This window comes from Falco peregrinus, chromosome 10 (assembly GCF_023634155.1).
Source record: "Falco peregrinus isolate bFalPer1 chromosome 10, bFalPer1.pri, whole genome shotgun sequence".
NCBI lineage: Eukaryota > Metazoa > Chordata > Aves > Falconiformes > Falconidae > Falco > Falco peregrinus.
This window is the reverse complement of record NC_073730.1, coordinates 13,818,619-13,843,290: the sequence shown is the minus strand read 5'-3', so window position 1 is coordinate 13,843,290 and position 24,672 is coordinate 13,818,619. Positions and strand designations below refer to the sequence as shown.

Sequence of the window (24,672 nt, the reverse complement as noted above, 5' to 3'; positions counted from 1 at the left end):
CCAGTTCTACACTGGGCAACTCGGTTAAAATTGGCAAATTATAGTACCATAAAATTACTACAATAAATTACAAAACTGTGGTTCACAAATGCCAGAAACCAACTGGAGAGCTAATCACTGTGTATTTAAAAAAAAAAACAACAACAAAAACATAAAAAGACCTTTCATAGTTGATTGTTATTAATAATAATTTTATTGACTGATTGCAGAACATTCTTACCTGGTTATAGTTATGTCTTTTTTGCGATAGGCACATAGGTCAAATGGAAAGAGTCTGTATGCTATGCATGACACTGTATGAAAACCATAAAACTCTCTTGGGGATATCTGAGATAGAGACCAACGGAAATTGTACTCCTGCCAGAGCTGACTTTTCCCCTACCTTCTCCTTTCTACTTGGTTTGCAGAGAAAGAAGGTCTCAGCATGTAGGCAACGGACAAAGAGAAGTGGGGAACAAATGAGGATTGGCAGTGTGCTTTCTGCCCCCTTTCCCCTCCCAATCCTTGTTTTATTTCCTTTTCATACCAAATGTTTTTAATTTTTTTTTTTTCTCCATTTCCCTAATCTGAAGCTGTTTTCTTTGGGGGAGAAGGAAACCACGACCACTTTATTTCTAGTTTTGTGACTGGTTCTTGGTTTAGCTCTAAAAAGCTTGAGCACTGAGGTTTGCCTGTAAGGGTCATTCCAGCAGACACTGATTGCTGGATAGTGCAGGATGGGAGGAGCTCATTTGGCAGCAGTTCAGACTCCACAGGATCTTTTTACTGAGTATGGAGGAGCTCTGATAAAGGCAACAGACGTAGTTAAACCAACTTTAGTTCTGAAATGGTAATGTCTGAATAAGACACCTGCTAAGAAAACTGTCACAATCATTCATGTAGCAGGTCTCACCACAGAAGCTGGTGGCTGTAAGAACCTACACATTAAGCTCAGGTTTCCAGAAGGTTTGCAGTCGGGGCACTTAGATACCTCTGGCAGTGACCACATCGAGTGCTGTCCAAACCAGCTTTGATAATACCGTGTCTCGGACCCTTGCCGGAGACCGGAGTGCTACAAAAACATCTTAACAGAGTGTACAAATAAAAATGAGTCACAAAAGGAGCAACGGACCCAGTGGAGCCTGTCAGCTTAATGGAATATTTGTCTGTGGCAAAATATAAGAAAAATTTACAGAAGGAAGAATACAGAAAAATTCTGTGTCACATTTAAATGAATCTTGGTCAGTTTACATAACAGAAACACTCCCGATTCTCTTCTGTTCGTGATGTTAACTATATATGCATTTCCATAGGTGTTTGATTTTACACTAGCAGAAGATGATGTTGATGTTCTGAATGGAATGCATGATGGACGACATGTTTCCTGGGACCCAAGCCTTATTGTGTGAATGAAGGCTTGAGCTTTTTCCTTTGTCAGTGATCAGTGAGTCTCACCATGTAATTTCAATTCAGGGAAGGTTACAGTATGAATATAATTGTAAGATTAACACCTGGTATTAATCGCTGATTTCAAATCCTTAACACAGGTAACAGACAAAAGATATTTTTGAGGGTAGCATTTTCGTACAGAGATCTTATGCTTGCATTTCAAATCCTGATCCATAGTTCATTGAAGCCCATGCAAAGCCTCCTGTTTATGCCGTTGACCCTGCATCAGGCCATTTAGTCAAAGAGGAGATATCCCTACTTCAAAATTTTGGGGAAAAAATGCTACCTACTAGTGTACATACAACACAGGTGTTAAATACGAAATAATTTTTCAGGTTCTTTGTTAGAAGGATACAAAGTACGAAGAAGAAAAAAATGGGTGAAAAATACATTGATACCATTATTATTAAAGTATTTATACTGTATAATATACTGAAAATCTCCATCAAAAACATAATCTTGCTTTAATAACCAATATCTGAGCACCACCATATGCCTATCACTGCATAATAATAGTATTGACCCAGAGAGTTCTATGGCTATTACTTACTAGCCTGTAGATAGAACAAAGTAGAAATTTTTCCAGAGAACTCCATGTACAAATGAACTATCTGCATGGCTGAGAGTTGAGCAGCAAACCCTAAGAGACAAAGAGGCATCTGTTTGTTACTGATGTTTTTCTCTTGCTGGAAATTCTGGTGATTTTTGTGTAGCGTTTAGTGAGGATTAGTTTCAGTTTTGTTTTGGATTTGTCCAGGAAATCTTATTAAGATTCTATACTCTTCCTCAGATTTTCTTATAAAATATGTATGTAGATAGATGGGTATGGATACATGCAGTTTACAGATCTGTTTTTGAGAAATATGTCTGCAGAGTCTTATCTGCTGAGTATTCAACTTCTGGTCACGTTGGTTTGATATTTTAGGAGTTCCTGTGTCTAGAAAGGTATGGAAAACCTGACTATGATTTATATTGTGTGTGGACTTCCTGAGGCAGTTTTCCCAGTGCTGTTCTGCTTTAGTCATATCATGAAACAAAGCTCCTCGGGTTTTTATCAAGAAGTGACTTACAGGAATCCCATATTCTAGCCTGCGTTGTTTGTCCTCAAAGTAGAGCTTCTATACAGCTTGGCTAAAATACAGACAAAGCTACCTGTTTGGTAACAGCTCCTCAGAATAATTGGCTAGATTTTCCCAGTAAATACTTCCGCAAAAATTTGTCTAGATTTCCTTCTGGAATTTTTAATGTAGTATTTATTATTTTAAAATGCAAGATATTGTATGTAGTGCTGTGGTCACCAATACCTGTACAGCGTACTGTTCCAAGAAGGATACACACAGTAACGTTAATTTCTAGAGTTTCAAGCGTAGCCTGCAGTTTGGCGTGCTTCAATATCTGGCAATGCCACTTTAGGTGTCAAAGAACAGCTATGTACCTGGCTTTACTGTTGCAACGAGGGGTTCAATAGTTCCAAAAATTAAGCTCATTTATAAAATCAAGATAATGTTTAGGCTTTTTTCTTTCTGGCTTTTGCAAAAAAATTATAGCAATGACTAAATGAAAATTGGAAAGATTACCCAGAAATAAACCTTTCTACCAGAGGTCATCAGCTAATCCTGCTTTTGAAAAGTCACTTTATAGAACAATACCTTACCAATACGAAAAAACTGGTTACTGTGCTATTGAGGGACTCCTTGCTTCACAGTGTACCTGAACTCGTAAAACAAGAAGTGAATCATGTGCCCAGTATTCATTTAATGTGGCACTTTGGCAGTGAAGATGCTCACAAACTACAAAAGAGAAGGCAGAGTTTTTATCTCTAGTTCTCTCCAAAGAAACAGTTCTCACATCAACATACTATTTCCAACACAAATGATGCATACAAAGTGAACCAAATCGTTATGTATGCTGGCAGATTCTAGCTTCAGTATTACCAGAACAGTTATCCGTTAGGACTAGCTGTGTGGCTGTAAGTCCTGTGTTGGTCAGAACAGCTTTGGTTTTCCTGCACTTGACCACCTCTCTGTTCTGAGCTCAACAGAACTGAACCAGATTTTCTTGCTAATCCCCTACATAGATGACTTCAGGCTACAGTGAGGGTGGCTTTCTAGTTCATTGATGTATTTCATTGTTCCCTCTGTCAAAGAGATTTTGCAATGGTTTTGGGGTCTGTGTCTGCTTTTGCTAGGAAGTCAGGCTGCTGTTTTCTCTCATTTAGGTATGGTATCTAAGCAGTACAATGTGTAATGGAAGGAATAATCAGATAGAAGTAGTGTTGCTAAAAAAGCATTCTTCTTGAGCAGTTGTGGCAAATTACAATTTTAATCTGATACTTTCTTTCTTTCCTAACTACATTCAGACTTAGTTGTTGGTTCCAGGTTGCTTTTTTGGATTTTTTTTCATCTTTCCTAGCAATTCCTCTGCTACCAGGTATTGGCTTTTAGAACTATGGAAGAGTTAAATTTTAACTATGTACGCAGTCAGGTGTGATTTGAGGCAATATAAGCTTTTTAAGTGCCAGGACTCAGCTGACCCATGCTATCTTTCTCCCAGGTGCGATGTGCAGTTTCGCACATTGTGTCATCACCAATAGCTATTGTTTTCTGCTAAGAAGCTATTATTGCCCCGGGAGACTGGAACCCTCTTATCTCCTGTGTGTTTGGGATATACCATTGGAACCTCTTCCTTTGAATATTGTGTTCACGAGTTTTATGCCATGTTAGTTAATTTAGAGTCATTCAGCAAACAGGTTGCAGAGATTGATATTTTATGCTCCTCTTTGTGGCTAAATGGATGTTGGGCTTGTGGCAGATAATTTTCTTTTTAAGCAAAGGCTGCTGAAAATTAAGTCCACATCACCTCATCTAAATGAATGTTTCTAAAGTGCCAACAACTTTGATCATAGTATAAAGAAATAAGACAACCAGTAAGAAACTGGAAAGTGAACAGTAGTGAGATTTAGGGGTGGCAGTAAGGAGTGATGTTCTGCAGTAGAAGCAGACCTTAGAAGACCAAAAAGATATAGAAGTGCTAAACATACAAAATCAGGATGTTTAACTCCATTTTTTTATTTCTTCTTCAGTCAGTTAGCCTGGAGGTGCTCATTTTTTAAGACTTTCTTTTTTTTTTTTTACCTCAGTGAATCCCTCAAGTGAATTCTTGGAATTATATGCATATTCTTCTCCAGGGCTGAAATTCTTCTTGCCCGTATTCCTGTAAGACAAGCTTTCTCTAGAGGGAAAAATTTCTCACGTTTCTACAATAACCATTTTTAAGGTACAGCAATGCATCCATTTTATCAGTGTAACCCATCATCTTGCCAATAAGGACAGGGAACACACTTGAAAATTGAAGGCACTTTTTCTTCCATATTATGTATGTCTTTTATGGTAGTGACTGATTAGGGCACTCCTTTCTAGTTGAGATCAACTGTTATTTAAAATAAGATACAATTTATCAGTGTTATCTACCTAAATGCAATCAGCTGCCTTTACAGGAGCACTATGACTCTTAATGGAAGGGAACTCCCTTGAGAAAAATAAAGGAAAAAAAATGAACTGAAAGTCAGGAAGGGGGTGAGGCTATTTTCTGTGCAGCCAGGTAGCTTCCTGACTGACACTGAGTGGCTCCCTCTCCTTTTTCTTGCCTGTTTCTGAATTTCATCTTTTATATTACTGGAAATGAAGTCACTTAATGTTTAACAGGAAAATAATGGAAGTGGTTTTGTAAAGTACATATTTCAAGAAATATTTTTTTAATTGGGCTGCAGAGGTGTTTCTACTGCACCTGTCCCCCAACATAATTTTCAAGACATTATTTTCCTGACCAGCATGTGTAATAAAAAAACTATAATACTAGTAATGTTCACAAATCTACTAAGCCAAGCAGACTGCACAACATTAACGCTTCGGTTTTTGCACAGTGGTTTAACCCCAGCTGATAGTGTTTTTAAAACGGCGGTGCTGAACTGTTCTGACAGGAAAGCTGACGTTAACCCCGTGTTTTTGAAAATGGGGATAAAGGTGGAGTAGCTCTTGCTGACACTAATTGAATCCAAGCAGTTAACTCTCTCCATGTTGCCACACCCCTTCTAAAGCTTTGAAGCTTATCTCTGACTATAGTGTATTGGGTAAAAATAAGAGATAAGCCAACCTTCTGGCAATTTTTCATGCTGCTGTGCTGGGGGTCTTTTTATATACTTAATCTTTTGGCACTTTTTGCAGCCTCCATTAAGATGTCTGCACTTTTGGAAGAAAATGTCAAGTATTTGCAGTGCCTTGTTGTGAGCCTGTTATATTTATGATATAAATGATGCACCCTTACTATTTGTCTTTATGAATGGCTGCTTATCCATCTGCAGCATCACATAGGACTAATTAAAACTGCCAGGACGCTGTAGAATAGTAATGACTTATAAGGGACGAGAGCATGGGAATTGTCTCCAAAACTTCCAACTACTGGTTGCAGGGCGGGAAGAGGAGCAAAAGCCTGAAATTAATTTAAATCAGTGACACCGATACTTGTTCTCAGTGATATGACACGTGTCACTGCAAACCATTGCAGGCATGGCCAACATTATGGGATATGCTTCTCTAAGCAACTTTGCACAAATCCTTTGTACCAGATCTCAATCACTGTGCCCAAGAACAATATTTGTGATCTTAATAGTGGCTTTGCTAGCTAGTGCCCTTTGAGAAACATTCTGTAGCTGAACTACTAATAGGAGATTCAATAGTAGATTAGCAGCATTATCATCCTGTTAATGATTGCTGTATTTTTTTCTCCAGCAAAATAGATTTCCAGGGCTTTCTAGATGAGGCTTCAAAATTCTAGTATAATGAACTAGTGTGAAGTTCATAACATGGCTGTGAAATTTGAAGGGGGGGGTGTGTGTACAATTGCTTTCACAGTTTTCTGTTCAACAAGGAAAGTGGAGATTGTTGTGTTGGGGTTTTTTTCTTGTTTGTTTTTCTTTTTTCTATGGATTCATTCTTTCTTAATGGTTCTTCATGACCTGGATTTATCCCATTGAATATCTAGAAGTATAATCTCGCCAAAATGAATTTACAGTAAATCCCTTGCTTTGGGTGCAGAATAAAGGTGGCAAAAGATTAATCTGATGCACAGCTGTCAGTCATACATATGCTATGGTATAAACTTACGTTCCTAATGTTGAAAAATATATATTTAATGGACTGTTTATACTAGTGAAACAGCAACCAGCAATTTTTATTACATGATTTGTGAGATTTCTTTTGCGTGATTATCATGAATGCCTTGTAAGCAAGATATAAGTAACTTTGATAAATCTGAAAAACTATCACAGGTTGTTTTGGTTTTTTTCAGGAAATGGTTATTTTACTGTTGTCCCTGTCATTGTCCCCCCAGTATTGCAGGTAAGTAATATGTGTAATCTGCAAAATAATTGCAGATTTTCTATCTAAGACTTCTGTTTCTTCAAAATAGCATGTTAAGTTCAGTTATGCCTGTTAATGTCTTTTAGTTTAGCAGAAAACATACAGTAGTTTAGTTGACTGATCTCTATCACGGGAATAAAAAATTAACCTTCAGAAAGTTTTCTAATGCTGCCTTACACAGTTTCATTACTGTAGAACTTCTGGTATGTTTTAATACATATGAAAAAAACATATGTTGTTACTAGGTATATTAAAGTGTGTTACGGTTTTGGGTGCAATGATATCCAGTAAAATTGCTGCATGTCACTTTCTGAACTTCAGTTATTTCCATTTGGACTTACGCTTTTCCTGATGTTATGTTCAGCTTAGTCATGTGAAAATAAAGTACAGATTCTCATAAAAATTAATATAATGATTATTATAACTCATTATGATAGCCTTTAAAAACAAAAGAAGGCCATTTAATATTAATGAATTATCAATATCAAGAATTTAAAAATAAAAAAAGGAGTGGCTAAATTATAGAATGCTAATAGTAAACAACCTTTGTGTGCTTTAGTCTTTGTGATGTTTTCATCACTTTTGTTTTTCCCCTTGTCCAAACCAGGTGTTTGATTTTAATCTGAGGGAAGAAGATACGGAATTATTGGACACTATGAATATCAACAGCAAATTAATTCATCTAACTTATCCACTGTGGAAAGGATAATTTAAAACTACATTGTTCTGTACTGCAAAAGGGGTGCAACTGAAACATTAATTTTAAACTGAACAATAAATCTAAATTGTCGTCTTGGGTACTCAGTGTACCTAATATCAATGGGAAATCAGTATCAATGGCTTGTATTTACTGTTACATTAACAAATCAATAAAGTCATTTGGTTTACTCTTTTCTTTGTTGCTTTCTTTAAGAAATGCTTACTTCCAGCATTTTCTCTGCTTTCTTAGAACTTGCTGGCATATTCTCCCAGTATGGATTGAGCTATCTCACAATATTATAATTCTGTCTGCATGTGCCTCATTTACAGCGTCATTTTAACCCATTTGAACAAATTAGTTTGGGGGTGTTTTTTTTTCTCGTAGATTTTTAGTAGTATTAGTTACTTAAAGGCACATACAAGAGCATGCTACAAGGCATGTATATCTTGAAAAATTCTTAAAAATATGGAATATTTGTTCTGGGACTGCAGCAGAAATCTGACATTTTACACAGTTTTTTACATTTATTCTAGTCATGAGAATTTTGGGGGATTCTGCAGACCACTCTTGGTACTTTCTTGGTGAGCAAACTTGTTCTTTTGGTACTGTTTTAAGTATCTCCTGTCTTGACCTTGGACATCGAGGAGGAATGGCTCTGGTTTGTGGCTGAACTTGCCTCAGAAAGAATAAAAGTACTTTTTGCTGATAATAAAGATTTTTTGAAGGTGCAGAAGAGTAAATGTGTTGGAGAAAAATCCTTTGCTAATCTGTCTTGCAGGGATCTTCTGTATCTTCAAGGTAGATCATGTTCAGACACTCCTCTGATGCAACTGTGAGTTGTCCAGGAGTGCTAGCTCTAAGAGTATGGTGTTCTGGTGGTGTTAGAGGCCACCAGTTAATTAGTATGCAGGCTTTGGGAGGACCCCAGCTTGCAACTTCTTTTCTGACAAGATCAAAGCGTTTTCCTGCGAGGAAATTGCCCTGTGACTAGCCAGGTTTCTGAAATTCCCACCACACTAAGTTCCTATCAGAAGTTCCACAAGACCTTTGGTTGTCACAGGCAGGGTTTTTTTGTTGTTGTTGCCATGCCCTAAAACATGAGTTTTCTGCTCATCCCAAAACCTCAAGTACCTAAGAACACAGACTTATTCTGGATCCCTGTAAACAACAGGACCCACCTCTGTACGCTTGTGTGGTGTGCTTGTGGACATGTTGCAGAAACTTTTTTTTTTTTTTAACCAGTTTATCCAGGTCAAGCAGCTGTTATGTGTCAGTTTGTTGGCCTGAGCTGCACAGTCCTCCCACTGGCATTCCACTGAGACCTGTGTTCTGGTTGGTTTTGAAATGATGCATGAATAACTTTGTGTTGTCCTTCTCCTTATTCTGACCGTAGGCAATTCCAGAGTCAAGTTCTCAAAGGAGCTTCCTGTACGCCGAATTTCTGCAGTGTATTTTGTAGAAGTACAGCTTTCCTTAACACTGGACCGGCAGTTGGGGAGGTACTGATTATAGACTTCTTGTTCTGTTGGTGAGGATGGAGAATAGCCCTGCTGTAAATCTCCTTACTAAACACTTAGCAGCATACATTTGGTAGAATTGGCTGGACCAACCTGAATTTACCTCTGTTTGTGTTTCAGCCCTTGTAAGCAGGCTACAACCTGCACGGCTGAGCCATGTTAACCTATCATCTCTGAAGTTTTAGACAGCCTACAGTACAAATGCAGCCAACGTGGCTTAATTTGCCTGAGAATGAAGCTGTTTCCTCTCTGCTGAGGTGTTGAGGGCTATAAATGTGTGTGTTTGTCTAATTTTAATGATGCTTTTTGTGATACAAATGCCCAGCTGTTTGGAATGGAACTGAAATTGCGCAGGTATTTTACACAGGCTGTGACAATTTGTTGGATGTCACATCTCTGAGTTGGAGCCCTTTCAGTTGGTTAACCTAAACACAAAAGCTTGTACATCTGACTGCTGAAACCCTGAGTCATTCTATCCTTTAATTAAAGCATGTTCCTTTAATATGTTCCTCTTGCTTAAAATTATGCAAGAATTATTTCCTAGAGGAAAATGCCTAGTTTAATGCACTTTTATTTAATATTTTCTTTAAATTAGCTAAGTAAGGGGGGAAAGCTTGAAATATCTAGGGTATGTCAGGCAGTTGCAGGGGATGCATATGTCAACCTCAAGCATGATTTATCTTAAATGCCTTTTCTGACAGTTGCAATTTAACGGCTGTATTTTCCTCCAGGCTCTCAGGAGGCTAAACATCTCAAGTTTCTAGCTTTGTGGTGGAAGAGTAAATGTCTGTTTGCCAGTGTAATTTATCTGAGTCATTCTGGGAGAGGCGTGGTGCAATTGAAGCGCGACTATTAGCATAAATAAGAGAGAGACCCTCTTCCTGAGGGCAGTTACTCTTGCCATCTTTCAGAGGAAAGCTGCTTCCACCTCAGCACCGCCCCTGCCAATCGGGGGGTGCGATGCTATGAACCAAAAGACTTGATACACTGAGCTCTGGTCTATTGTGATACTCGCCTGCATTTCAATTTGGAGTTAAAGGGAACAGAGCAAGGAAGGAAGAGGCAGGTTTCTGCAGTAAGCACAACAGGCGTTACCACCGCAGGTAGCATTTCACACGCTGAGGTGTTTTGCCTTTTAGAAGTTTGAAGAGAGAAGGGATTGTAAAACCTAAACTCACTACTTCTGTCCGTCTCTATGTAATAGCACCGTTACTGCTGTAAGTACTTGCCATTGCCAATTTTGTTATAAAAACATTAATTTAAAACTTTTCTTCGTATTTTCAAACATGTAGGCATCCTACAGAATTCTCTCAGCAGTCAGAGACGGGTTTTGTACACGGGAACACCAGCGCAGGGCGAGGTGTGACAGCGGCGAGCAGCGAGCCCGGTGCGGGCTTTGCCGGGGCGCGGGCGGGGGGCAGAGCCCGTGCCCCGCTGCCTGCTCTGGGCGGCCGCGGGGGCCGGTGCCACCCGCACGGTCGCTCCTTGCGCGGCCCCGGCGCGGTGCGGTGGGGAAGGGGCGCGGCCCCCTCCAGGTGCGCCCGGCGCTACGGGCCCTGTTCCCCGAAGAGCGGCGGCCGGAGCGGCGCTGGGGTCGCTCCCTGCGGGCCCGAGGCGCAGGGGCCGCGCTCGCAGCCGGCCGGGGCGGCGGGGAGGGCGAGGGGGTCCCGCGGGGGGGCTCCCCCGCCTCACGCCTTCCTGCGCTTCCCCTCGGTCCCTCCTGCTGGCCCAGGCCCGCGGGGTCTGCGAGAGCCCCGGCGCGGCAGCCCCGCGGCTGCTCCCCCCGGCGGGCGGCGGGATGCCCCGGCGGGCGGCGGGGCGCTGCGAGCGGCCGGGCCGCGCTGGGCGTGCAGGGCCCTCACACGAGCCGCCCCGTGGCCGCCAGCAGGGAGGAGTTAGGAGGGAGCGATCGGAAACGGGGTGGGGAGCAGCAGCCGCGCAAACGTTAAAACGAGCGAGCCCCCGGCCCGGCCGCCGGAGTTGCTCCGCGGGCACGCAAGATGCGCAGGGCCGATGCGGGCTGCGCGCCGCGCTTGAGCGAGGTAAGGCTGGGGGCCGCGGCCGCCCCCGCCCCCGCGCAGCCCGGCCCGCGCCGCCGCTCGCCCCCGGCCCGTCCCCCGCCGCCCCGACACGGGAGGGCCGAGGGGCCGGCCGGGCCCGGCGCGGGGCCGCGGCGTGCGGGGGGTGCGGGAGGCAGCCGGCGGCGGGGCCCGGCCGGGAGCGGGGCGGGAGCGGGGCGCGCTGGAGCCGGGAGCGGGGCGGGAGCCGTGCCCGCTGGCCTCGCACCTCCGGCTTTGCCCGGCTCAGGCTGCAATTTAACAGCTCTGCCTGTTCTCGCCTTGCGTGGTTTTGCATCTTTAATTTTCTTTAAATGTCCACGAGAAAACGCTTATACACGAAGGGAGTTTTCTCTGTATCCCTACTCCTTAATCATGCCCATTTCAAAAGTTTGCAATGCTCATTAATTGAATGCAAGGTGGGGTTTTTTGCCATTCTTTGTTGCAGACCCATGGAATGGCCTTGCTAGCTGGATTATTTACATAGTTTTCTTGATTGTCGGAGCTTTTTACTGCCCCAGGTTTTGTAGAGCCTGCTCTTACTTTTCTGGAGCAAGGGCACCCCTTTCCTGTTTACAGCTCTGAGATGATCTCTTGCTTATATACAGGAGTGAATTCACCACTGGTCAAGATGGCATCAGTGAATTGCATAACTGCCCCCTTGCAGAGTGTATTCAGACTTTATTAACAGAGGAGAATACAGGTTTCCTGTCAAGTAATTTCTGTGCCAGCTTTTGTGCGTTTGCAGTTCAATCGGATCAAGCCCTTTCCCTTTCTAGATCTCTGCTGTTGTATTACAGGGTGTGTTTCCTACTGAAGAAAAATATAATCTAGAACTTACTGCTGGGGAGCTTTGAGGTCTTTCATGCTCGAAGTCCAGTAACGCAGCCCTTGCTGACTGCAATTTACCTGTTCAGCCCTGCATGGCAGAACTTTTTTTGTCCCGTTAACTTTACCTATTGAATACGCCTGTCTGTCTTTTAATAGTCATTTTAGCAGCTGAATGAAACTGATTCCTGTGTGAATACATCTGTGACTAAGATACAAAGTTAAACTTATATCTTAAACCCTTTACCGTTTGTTGCCTTGTTTGCCTGCCTTCTTTTAACTCTGGGCTTTGTGCCTCTTGTTCGCAGGGCTGCGGTTTCTGAGGCTGTGCAGCAGTGCGGGCAGGTTGCGGGGCAGCCGCTGGGTTTGCGCTCGGCGTCACCGTCCGGTGGCTGCTGGGGAAGCGGCACCCAGCCGGGCACCATGAGCTCTGGCACCACCGCCCCGCAGAAGGTCGTCAGCAACCTCGCCAACACTGATGTCAACTATGTCATCAAAGAGCATTATAATTACACGGGAAAGCTAAATGAGAATGCGGACAGTGGAATAAAAGTGACGTCGGTGGTTTTTATTATCATTTGCTGCTTTATAATCTTAGAGAACATTTTTGTCTTGCTCACCATCTGGAAAACCAAGAAGTTTCACAGACCCATGTACTATTTCATTGGGAACTTGGCTCTTTCAGACTTGCTGGCTGGTGTGGCTTACACTGCCAACCTCCTGCTATCCGGACACAAAACCTATAGCCTCACCCCCTCCCAGTGGTTTGTAAGAGAAGGCAGCATGTTTGTTGCCTTGTCAGCTTCTGTGTTCAGCTTGTTAGCCATTGCCATTGAGAGATACATCACCATGCTGAAGATGAAACTCCACAATGGCAGCAACAGCTTCCGCTCCTTCTTGCTGATCAGTGCTTGCTGGGTTATCTCCGTGATACTTGGGGGACTCCCGATCATGGGCTGGAACTGCATCAGCCTCTTGTCCAACTGCTCCACCGTGCTGCCTCTCTACCACAAGCACTATATTCTCTTTTGCACCACCGTTTTCACTGGCCTTTTGCTATCCATTGTCGTCCTCTACTGCAGGATCTATTCCATGGTGAGGACTAGGAGCCGCAGGCTGACATTTCGGAAAAACATTACCAAAGCTACTAGGAGCTCAGAAAAGTCGCTAGCCTTGCTCAAGACAGTGATCATAGTCCTGAGTGCCTTCATCGCCTGCTGGGCTCCCTTGTTCATCCTGCTTTTACTGGATGTGGGGTGTAAAGTGAAGACCTGCCCGATCCTCTATAAAGCAGAGTATTTCTTAGTACTGGCCGTTCTCAATTCAGCCACGAACCCTATCATCTACACCTTGACAAACAAAGAGATGCGGAGGGCTTTCATCAAGATTCTGTGCTGCTGCAAATGTCCCCCAGCAGATTCTGGGACCAAATTCAAGAGGCCGATCATTGGAGGGATGGAGTTCAGTCGGAGTAAATCTGACAACTCCTCCCACCCACAGAAGGAGGAAGGCGACCATCCTGAAACTATCATGTCTTCAGGCAATGTTACCTCATCTTCTTAGGAGTAACCGTGGGGGTGTATTTCAGAGCCTTCCTCTGAAATCGGGGAGCTGAGATGCCTCCTGCTCATGGCAGCAGCGTTGGGCTAAGCGAGCAAGTAGCATTAGTTCTAATGAGGCAAACGGTGCACTTGCGAGGCTGGAGTTCAAGAAATGGGACAGACTGTTCTGGCTTGAAAATCGTTTTCCCTGGAGCATGTTTTGTCTTTGCACTGAGGCAGCTCAGGATTGTCAGGCGCATTCATATCCTGAAATCTCCTTAGTAACTCTGAAAGACTGATGCCTTGGTGAAATGATGCCTGGTGCGCGTGAGAGAGAGAGGGGGAGGAGGGAGAGGGAGAATGAATCTTTTTTTTTTTTTTTTTTCCATGTGAGAAGAATGTGAAGTTATTTCTCCTTTATTTGCAGCAAACCACTGACACAAAGATCTTCCTGTACTGAATTTAGTGGTGGCTCTGGTATAGTTGGTCAGAAGTGTTTAGCACATAACAAGGAAAGAGATCACACAACTGTAACTTAGACCACATACAACCATAACTTGGCATCGCTTTCCAGAGTTTTTAGTTAAGTCATACGGTTTTATTGCAGAGTCCAAAGCTGTTGGGGTTTTATTTAGCAAGATCATAGCTGTGAATTTTTGCTGTTGGTCCATATTACATTTGAAGACCATGAGCCAGACTCTGCAGTTACTTTCACCTGTACAATTCCTTTGACTGCGTCAGATTTTATGGAGTAGCTCAGAGCAGCATTTGGCCCCATATGCTGATTGCCTTGTTACTCTCTAGCATTAAATAAACCGCATTATCATGACAAATGCAAGGTAGAACTAAAGGTCATTTCTCTTTAAGATGACTGAAAGTAAATCTAATAGTATAAGATACTATCGACAACAGCAGGACTTTAGCCTAAGAAGAGTTAAAAACTGAAGGGGGCATTTCAGTGTGAGGTTCATAGTCTTTCCAAAGGTAAAGATCAGTTGGAAAAATCTGAAAAGAGTACCTTGAGTTTCAGAACGATAAAAGTTGAAGTGAAATGACTATAGATAAATGCACTTCCATAACAAAATGCAATATGTTTTGGCACATTTTATTAATGTTTATAATTTCAGCAAAGATGTCTGTATTTTATCAGTTCATGGAAGAAGTACCTGTCATTAAATTGAATGTATTTGTTTTACAGCATCATTTTTACTCCTCTATTTTTCTAACCTGTGCTAATGGGGTTGAATGTGTACAATGTAAATAAGTTAATAAGATGCAGGAGTCTTCATGTGCCTAGGGTATTACTATAACAGAAGTGGTATATCTGGGATAGCTGAGAGCAATTGACTGATTTACAGTTATTGGCAACTCCTAGAAGTGGTATTTTGTAAAGAAAATGTATTGCCTTTGTAGTAAAATTTCCAGTGCAATTAAACTGTTGGGGTTTTTTTCTGGTTTAAAAAATAGTATTTAAAATGTTTCTGACTTTTATTGTTCAATTTGCACATAGCTTTATTGACTTCTAAACATTAATAAACTGATTTTTTTAAAGATTCTGTTACCAGATTACTAGTAGTTTTGTACTGGGGGTGGGTTCAAGCCAAGTGTGGTTTCTTGTTGACAGAAGTCAGTGAAAGTATTCCTTTATTTCGGTACGTGCTGGGATTAAGCTGATTCTGTGGGGATATAAGATGCATAATGCCACTTACAAGATCATGTAAAATACAGAATGAATGCTAGAATATAATTTATCATCACCACATGCTGTATTGATGAAACGCCATTAAAAGAATCTTTACAGTAGCGATTCTTCTCCAACAGCTAACGAAGTACAAACAGGAAAAAACAGATGCCTGCGAGTTTTACCATGATTGCCTAGAGCAGAATAAGTGAAATCATTCACTTACATCACTAATATAAGTTTAATTCTTAGTTTGTTGCAAACATCAAGGAAGTTTATGAAACCTAGAATGGTGGTCTCAGCTACAAAACTGCTGCAGCTCTGTTGGGTCCACCAGCGAAGACTGGCAGTGTAGTTGAATAGGTACTGCGTTACTGCTTCCAAAGGCTTGACTTCCATTTCCTCTCTTGCGGCCGTTCCCTCTCAGTATTACTTTTAAGTTCCATAGAGCTCATACAGGATGCAGTTGGAGTGTGAAGATAAACCTCACCTTCTCATACCGTATGTCATCACCATGCAAGGTTTACTGTGGGAAACGAGAGCCTACACACCGAGGAAGGCTCTGGGTCACAACCCCACTTCCTGAAGGAAATGCCAAAAATGCCCTGAAGACAAAAGAGTGGAAACAAGCTGGAATTTCTCTCCATCTGTCTGCCTGTACGGAAGGAATGATTTCATGTGTGCTCACTTCCTAGGCTTTTAATTAGTGACCTGAGCAGAGCTGGAAAAAATGTCAAATCTGTATTTGTGCACAAGATAAAAGTCTCTCTTGGCTCAGGCCTTCATTTGGGCAGCGACGGTTTATGCCGGGTGCTGACAGTCATGAGGGAAAGCGCTGCTTTGTCCCAGGGATAAAGTCACTTCTGCGCAGAGCACCAAAAGTATATAAACCATGGAAGTCCAAGTTAAGCCCTCAGTGTGCCACCAGTGAGTAAATAAAGGCCACGTACGGGGATGAGGCAACGTACCCTGTACGTCTGAGTTTGTAGGGATGTTTTTATCTAAAGGACAAGGGTCGTTCTGCTCTTGAGGCCTTATAGGCATTAAGGTTGCTTGTCCCACATGGGGCTGAGATCTTGTGACAAGGGATGAGCATGGCTGTGTCACTGGTCTCTCATGACTACACCACTGGCCCTTCTGTATTCATAGCTGATAGCCTACAGGTGAGTCACTTCGTTTTGCCTTTGTTTCTGGGTTCCTCGCTTATCTATCTCCTCTAATTGCACTGCGGGTCTTTGCGGAAAATGACTGTATCCCCTATGGAGGTGACTGTGCGATGGAAGCCCCGTTTTGGTTGGGAACTCAGAGCCCTACGTAATTCACGCAATACAAGAAATGCAAACACCAGAGCGTGGCACTGGGCCATGGGAAGCATTTCCTATGCTCTTGGTCATGATGACTGAAATCTGTTTCCTCCACAGACGGGCCACATCTATGCATGTAGACAAGATTCAGACAGAGAACAATAACTGTAATAAAATAATAACAATAATAAAAGTAAGGGTTCCTGCGGGGGTGGGGGCAAGAGGCCGTTTTTGCTGCTCTTCACTTCCTATGGGGGAACTCTGCAGCTCCTCGGCCGTGGCCGTGCACTACCGCACACCAGCAGGTTAGGCCAAACGTATGGTGCACAGTTCTGAAGCGTGCAATGCACAAAGCACCTTCCCAGGCCCCAGCCTGCCTTCTGCGCGCACCGAAAGGGCGTGCGGCTTTTGTTCTGGTGTTGGCCATGTGACAGATGGGCAGAGAAAATGCACTGAGAACTGAAAAGGTGCATTATACCAAATGTCTATGTGAAATAAAATAGCCTGAGTTACCCACAGTAACCTGGCCCTTTGATTTATATTCTTTTTTCCTAACTGTTCTTCCAGAGTAAGGAATATAACAAGGATGGAATATGATCATGAAATCTTACTGTTGCTCCCCCAGCAACCCCCCGATTAGGTATGCCTGTGTGAAACCCAGGTACGGCAGGGTGTATATTGGGCAACAGAGGGGCTGCAGCCAGAACGCCCTGCAGACAGCTCAGCAGGAACAAACCTTGGGCTTGCTGTACAATACAGGCGGCCAGGACCCAAAATAGGGGACATAAAAACATAAGAATACTGTTATCCATCCTTTACTTATTCTGTCAACTAAGAAATACAGAGATTGCCCAACTGTAACATTTCCTAATTTGGCCTGGAAGATCTCAATACTGACTGCATTTTGTATGGGCAGAGGCATTATCTGATGTTGTAAAAAGGGTCAGATTGACAAAGCATCCAAAAATGTGGATACGTAGACCAGAGCTATGTAACCTCCTGAGCTCTGAAATGCTGGAAATTCCCCAAGGACAGGCTTTGTCATTTATGGGGTTCTGAAATTCCCCAGGAAAACATCTATTGTATTTCAATAATTCCCCATACTCTTTTTCTTGGAAAATTAAATTAATCCAACTACAATTGAACCTTCAAGGATTTAAGAAACAAATGAAATCCATCTAAATTCAGTTCCTATAATCTGCTTTCCCAGACTTTTCTAATCCCATCTTTGCATTTACAGGTGGAAAGAGTTTGCTCATTCACTATCGTCTAGTTTATTCTGGTAGAACCTTATTTCTTTTTACATAGTCTGCAAGAATCACATAGGGTCAAGAAATCTCCCTTCAATTATTACTCTATGCACAAGATTTTCTATGATAATTTACAGTAATCAAATTCACTCTGTACGCAGGAGCTAGATATAAGAACATGTGGTACAGCTAACTTGTTCCAGTACAAGTTTTCTGCTAAAGTAAGAAGTACCTAGAGAGATCTGAAACTCAAGCACCTAATATAAATAAAGATAAAAGTGTGGGTGGTTTTTTTTTTTTTAAGTCAGGAACATAATTAGTGTAGACTTATGTGACCCACTGAAGAGAATTACAATGTTAAGGTCACTCTCCCGTGCAGGAATAGGGTGACACATTCCTTGTGTCTCCCCTCCTTGTCCACAAATTCTGAGAGATGTAACAATGCAGCAGTTTCCAAACACACACACACGGACAGAGCAAAACTCAGCATGGCCAGATCTCTTTACCCTACCAAAAAAATCTCATACCGGAGTGAAGAGAAAATCATTTCCTTGCCCTCAGACTCTCTGTGCTACTTTCATGGGGCGAAAAGGCAGGAAATCCCATCAGCCACACCCAGGAACACTCCGGCATGGAAAAGTCCTAATAAAGCAGGGCTGACAAAGCTCCGCCGACCCTCTGTGAACCCTCCACCAAGCCTGGTTTAGTAGTCACATAATAGAAACACGATGCAAAGGCCAATGTTTATTTTGACCTTTTGTGAATGATTGCTTGGAGAAGATCTATTTATAAATACATGGTACAATAACTATACATCAGAATGGCTCATCGGAAATGCATGAGACCAAAGCCACATTAAATATTAACATGTGTATGTAGCAATTGTAGTGTTTATTTGGAGTAACTCTTCTCAGCTAAAAGCAGGCTCAAAATACAGACTGTGTAACTTTTGATAACTAGTGAACGTTTGGAAAACACAAGCTAGGAAAAAATCACTGAATAAATACTGGGTTAAAATTATCTGCTAGGGTCCATGAAATCATCAATGAAAGCAGTATTCCCAGAAACCTGGGAAAAAGCTGACCACTCATGCTTTCTGGTGCTGACCTGAGCTGCCTGCTGAAGGTAGTTTTGCTCTCTTAAGCATAGATATGCTTGGCATAAGCCAAGACTTCCTGATTTAGCAGGACACTGGTATAGATTACTGGAATACTGTCTTGGATAAACACTTGCTCATATTGAGCACCTACAGGTGTATAATGTGAAGATGGAGGTGTGAATTGCTATAAGGAATAGAAATAGAATGTATATGGTTACGGAGAAAGTGCAATAACAATTTCCACGGTGAGGAAATTGGATTTGGCACAAGATTGTGATTGAGAGCATATGGGAGAACAAGTTTCAGGGACAATTTGGGACTGGTGCGGGGATTGAACTACAGTCTTGGTATTTTTCACTTGAAATGAAGAGAAGGAATCCTTCCTAGTAATACAGACAGAAAGCTGGGGATTTTCACTTGTGAACTCTATTAGATCTGCAATTCTTTCTAGAGCAACTCTGGGCAAGGTCTTACAAATTCTCACCTTCCCACAAAGATATAGATGTATAATATAAACACAAGGAGGTTTACAAGTGAATATTTTGAATTTTGTGGTACTATTCAAAGAGCTAGTATCTGTGGCATTTTGAATATGGGGGATGGTCTGCCAGATCATTTGTTGCCCAGCTACTTGCAGTATTTCCTTGTGCTTTGATAAGCTGGATGCTGCTGTATCACAGTTACTGCAGGGTAGGAGAAAACGAGATAATTTCTAGCAATGTGTGCAACTCTGTCCTTGTGGTTGGAAGAAGGATTGAGATCTTGGCTGAAAAACACATTCTGAAGAGGTGCTATTATTGAAAAACAGCTCACCAAAGTCTGCATTATTATCTCTCTTGCTTTCAGGGAAGACACAACTATGGTCTAACGATTTCTTCTAATCTGGTGACCATTCAAATGCCTGTTGCACAAGTGTCGTGTGAGCTATTTTCCAAACATCAGGCACTTTTAGATGTTTTTTTTTTATATATTTCTTTCTTATTCTCCTCCCCATCCCTCTGGGTGAGGGGGGAGTGAGTGAGTGGCTGCGTGGTACTTAATTACCAGCCTGGGTTAAACCGGGACACCATCACAGCTCCCACTTGTACTGCAGGTTTAGGTGCAGGATAAGAAATTGCATGTAGCTAGTGTGTAGTTCCTTTCTCTTATCAGGGTTATTTGATCAATGCACCTTTTGAACAAATCCTTTATGCTGGCACAGAGACCTTACTTCAGAGCAGCTCCAAAGTTACTTTGCAACTGTGTTCCAAAAAGTGTTAACAAGTTGTTTAGCTTCCCCCTACCCCCCGCCCTGCCCCTGGTCTTGGAAATTCAATACATTTTGTCATTTATTAGCTCTCTTTCTGTTTTTATATGTCTTACTGCAAATGTTGCTTGAGGAAATCCTTGAGGTTAACTTTCATCTCAGAGACTGTCCATCTCCCACGCAGAAGTGGTTGTATTTTGTTTTCCTAATAAATAGCATAGGTGTGAGGGAGAGGAATTTGTCTGCATAACTGAGCGATAGCAAAGGGACACGGAATCTTGGAGCTTGGAATGGTTCATCTGTGGAGGTGGCTCCACTCAGAACTCTTTAAAGATACAGGGTGAAGTTCTGCTTTTCACCAAACTCACTGAGAAACGCAGCGGCATTAAAGAGGGCTCAGAGGACAACAAAGCAAGGCGCTTTAATGGGATGAACTAACATAAAAGGCTCAGTGAGCAAAGCCTTTCCCACCAGAGAGACGAGAACGGGGCAACACAATACTCGGCCTGGCAGCTATGCTATGGAAGGGAGCTGGGTGGTACAGAAAGAACATTTTTTAAAGCTCCAGGCACAGACTCTGCCTATAGAAACCAGAACCAGTTAAAACATTGAGTATTTCAAACTAGGAGTTACGAGAATGTTGGTGTTTGAAGACTCAGATTATGTAGTATTTCAGAATATAATGAACTTAGGGTTTTTTTCCTTCTTTTACGCAGCACAACTCCCGTATCTGATGGCAAAGTCGCACCCTGCGGCCCCTCACACCGCACCCCTCGCCGCTTTCGGGGAGCGACGGCTCCCAGCCCTCAGGGAGACCAGGAGGGGCTCCGAGCCGCTCGTTCCGAGGAGAAACCCACCCTCTCTCCCTCTCCAGCCCTTTTTCCAGGCCACCGAAACCGCTCCCGTTGCCCTCGCCCCCCTCCCCGTGTGGTGTTCCTGCGCCCCCCCCGGTTTTCCTGCCGGCCCGGCCCGGCCCGGCTCTTCCTGCACCGCGTTTCCCTTCGCCCTCCCGCCTCCCGCGCCCGGCCCGGGCCCGCAGCTGGGCCCCAGCGGCCGCCTCCGCAGCCGGGCCCCCACGGGCGAGCAGCCCCCGCCGCGCGGGAGCAACAGCGGCAAAGGCCAAAAGCAAAAAACCCACCCAAAGCCAAAAGCGAGAACCGCTTGTGTCTGGGCGACAAATGCACACAAAGGGCGCGCTGCAGCCGGGAGGGAAGTTCGAAAGGCCCCGCAGCCAGAAGCGGCGGGTACGCTGCCCGCCCGCCCCCCGTCTCACAGACACCCCCACCCCTTCGGCATTTGCGGCTCTTGAAAGGTTAAACAGCCCCTCGGAAACCGTGCAACGCCGCCCAGCCTCCGTGAGCGCTGGGTGAATGGGTGTTAAGCCTGAGCCTCAAAGGTGAGAATTCAAGCGAAGTGCAGCAGCTGTAGAGCAGCGGTCAGGCCTTCACAGAGTCAGTATTTTCGTTGGGAAGTGCTTGAACGCTGCTATTTACTGTTTATTTCACCAGGAGCACCCCATCCCCCGCCGTACGGCAGGCAGCCCGCCAGGCGCCGTGAGGGAGCCGGGGGGCAGGTGTCCCCTCGGGAGCAGCCCGGGCCCAGCCACGGCCCCCACGGCGCCTCAGGCGGCGGCGAGCCCGCGCCCCGGCCCCTCGGCCCGGCAGCCCCTCGCAGCACAAGCGGGCAGCCCTGCGCGAGCTGCGGGGGCGATGGGAAAGCATCCAGGAATTTGGGGGTGGGTTTTTTGTGCGTGTTGTTTTTTGTTTTTTGTGGTTTTTTTTTCCTCGGCAGAAGTGCATTGCAGGTCTTGGGTTGTTTATGACAGAGTTTTTGTAGAAATCTCGATTTTTATTGTCATTTTCACCCGGCGGAGGCAACCCTGCCTCCGGCCGGCTGCGCGCGGCGGTGCGGCCGCGGTCCTGCCCGAGCAGCCCCCTCCCGCCGCGCGCCGGGTGCAGCCCCGCGCGGAGCTGGGCGCGGGGCGGGCGCTGCCTGAGGCGCGGGGCGCGCAGCGGGGCAGCCCGTGCCCGTGGGGCGGCCGGGGGCGAGCGGGCGGGGAAGCCGGCGAGGTGCGGCAGCGTGCCGTGGGTGTTGTGGCCGAGGGGAGGGAGGACCTTGGCGAGCCTGGCTTGCTTTCTGCCCGCGCAGCATGGGGGGCTGTGGTGGTTGCGTGGGAGCGGGCGGGGCCTGCAGTGGTTGTGGTGTGCTTAGGTGTGCATGTAAGCACGTGTGGCTGCGAGACACTTCCTCCGCTGCGGCGTGGTGGGGGAGTAGTTGATGCTGTGTGAAATTAAAGCCCTAACTAATGAAGTCTTGGTAGCTGGAGTTAAATTACAAAATCCACTGAGCACAAGTGCAAAAGCTGTAGCACAGATTGTAGGCAAAGTGCTTATTTCAGTCTTGCCTTTACTGTAGTCCTTCAAATTACCTGGGTATTGTCTGTGATCCACCTCTGAGCAACCTTTTGGGAAGAGGTTATTAAAAGAGACAAGGCACAGAACAGGTCGGTACCACCCTAGCTTGACACCTTGGGAATTATGATACAAATTAATGCTTTTTCAGGACCAGCTTTCTCACACAGGTTATCAAGCAGCCTTCACACTGGCCGTTGTTGATCTTGTGTGTGTTTATGCAGATACTTTGTTGATTAAGAAAACCAGAGTTTTGATCTTTCTTCCCGGAGAATTTTCCTTGGGACTTGTTAATTTCATCAGGGTGTTTACTTGCAGGGATAGAAGGGACTGCAAACAAACAAATCTGCTCAGGTATGCTGAAGAAAGCATAAATATTCCTAGAGGTCACGTTTTTCAGTTGACTGTATCACCCTGTGCAAAACGAGGTTAGTATGGCTCTGAACCACGCTTGGCTTCAGAATGAAGTGGAACAAATATTAGAGGATTTTTAGCTGTGTTTAAAGGCATTTTGATAGGTGCCACTTGCAGCTTTAGCCTTGTGTGTGGCCTTTGGTCTCTTTCTGTTATGGGAAATTGACCTAATAAAACTCTCCTTCCCTTCTAAATGAATGTCATTGTTATAATACAATGAGTCAGAAAAGAAACAATATTAACCACAAAATAATGGCTGTCTAACCACCAGTGTGAGTGCTCCCCCCGTCCATCAATGAACTGCAATGCCTTAACCGTGTTCCTCATTGTGATCATAATTTGGCAATAATTTAATGAAACTGAAAGTGGAGGAGTTCCCACAAATCAGAAGTAAAATTTTCACTGGTATAATTGTATGCATGAGGCCTCCTATTCAGAGGAAGGGAACTGAAAAAACTTGTCACCTGTGAGCATGGCCTGGATAGATCAAGCAGGTCCATGTCTGCCTGGGTTTTGGAGGTAGTACAGTGATGGCTTTAATGTGTTCAGAGTTTTGATGATATAATGAATGAAGCCTACGACATTTTACGTATGATACATACATTGCATTGAATTTTAAAAGCCTACAAAATGCAGATTCAGGTAACACTGTAATCCCTACAACTTGTTGTGCTGTCTGAGTGGAAAGGATGTCAAAATATGAACTCCTTATAGGAAGGCGGGAACAAACATATCCTGGGTTTCTGCTCGGTTCTATCTCAGGGTAGCTGGCTGCTGAGCTGGCGTTGGTCTGTGACTGTGACCCTGTTTGGCACATGGCATGCCAGCCTGGAAATGCTCTATTTAAATGGACAGGCCTTGGAGGTTGGTAATGCTGTGCTGTTCGCCCTGCTGTTAGACTTGGAATTTTAGATGGAAGTGGAGGTAGTGGAGGGCTCAGACAAGCCCTGCAATTTAAATAAAGTTTTGGTCTAGTGGAGATGGGCACAAATGTAATTCATAAGGGGTTCATGAACAGATTTCCCATGTTGTCAGAATGATATTCATGGGTTCAGTCACACTCACGCTGATTGTATGTTACTGCTGTGTGCATTACGAAGAAATGTCTGACCTGTTTGACTACTTGTGGCTGAAGTACAGCAGTTTCTGTTGCTGATGATACATGAAAGGAGAATGTAAATAAACACTGTCAGTCATTTGCCTTTGACTCCTCATTCTGAACAGCTGTGTGTGAATTTGCATTTGAGTTAAATGAGAGTGATTTAGGAAGAAGGCTTGGACTTGCATCTACCTTCATTCTAGCAGTCTTTACAACACTGCCTGGGTTTCCTGTGAGCTTATTGGAGTTCACAAAGGTGAAGTTCATAAGAGTGAGGTAAAAAGCAGAAGGAGACTAAAACGGGCTGCTCTTCTTGTTTCCATTTGTAGTGATGTGTTTCTGGAGGTTTGTGTTTTATTTTAATTTACCTTTCACATGGAAGGTATGTCAAGTGCAGACACACCTCCTCTGTGCTTTGACCTGGTCATCCAAGCCTGAAAGCTCTATGGCTGTGTAACCACAAGGCAGCCTAAGCTAATGTATCAGTGTGGTTTACTAGTTTCAGCAATGCTAACATGGCTAGCTGGTGTCTGGACTTGATCTGTCTTGCATCCTGCCAGCCCTAGATACTCAAATTTATCTGCCCCCAGGCATGCAGATATACCCAGAACTGTTTTGATTGCAGAAACATTACTACAGTTCCGTTTGTGGTTGCTGTCTATATTTCAAAAGAGAGCTTT

At 43.8% G+C, this 24,672-nt stretch overlaps 2 protein-coding genes and 1 long non-coding RNA gene across 4 annotated transcripts in view; all 3 read left to right on the top strand.

The window, feature by feature from the left end:
* The window catches only part of LOC101921460 (uncharacterized oxidoreductase ZK1290.5-like), a gene marked incomplete at its 5' end in the record, with an annotated part of 49,625 nt that extends 41,888 nt beyond the window's left edge, over window positions 1-7,737 (top strand). The window contains 3 exons of the mRNA XM_055815529.1: window positions 1,293-1,423; window positions 6,775-6,824; window positions 7,453-7,737. Coding sequence (XP_055671504.1) covers window positions 1,293-1,388 — 96 coding nt within the window. The remainder of the gene's footprint in view (window positions 1-1,292; window positions 1,424-6,774; window positions 6,825-7,452) is intronic.
* A 1,250-nt stretch (window positions 7,738-8,987) lies between these two features.
* On the top strand, window positions 8,988-15,041 carry S1PR1 (sphingosine-1-phosphate receptor 1). 2 transcript variants are annotated; one of them, XM_005237265.4, is made up of 2 exons: window positions 8,988-10,279; window positions 12,256-15,041. In XM_005237265.4, exon 2 carries the CDS (start codon window positions 12,371-12,373, stop codon window positions 13,508-13,510), a length of 1,140 nt encoding a protein of 379 aa, XP_005237322.1. In that variant the 5' UTR covers window positions 8,988-10,279; window positions 12,256-12,370; the 3' UTR covers window positions 13,511-15,041. The 2 variants fall into 2 exon arrangements, with proteins under 2 accessions (XP_005237322.1, XP_055670855.1); XM_055814880.1 differs by lacking the exon at window positions 8,988-10,279 and adding an exon at window positions 10,872-11,104.
* A 6,067-nt stretch (window positions 15,042-21,108) lies between these two features.
* The window catches only part of LOC114012120 (uncharacterized), a 331,272-nt gene continuing 327,708 nt past the window's right edge, over window positions 21,109-24,672 (top strand). The window contains exon 1 of the long non-coding RNA XR_003554399.2: window positions 21,109-21,464. This is a non-coding gene — a long non-coding RNA (uncharacterized LOC114012120). The remainder of the gene's footprint in view (window positions 21,465-24,672) is intronic.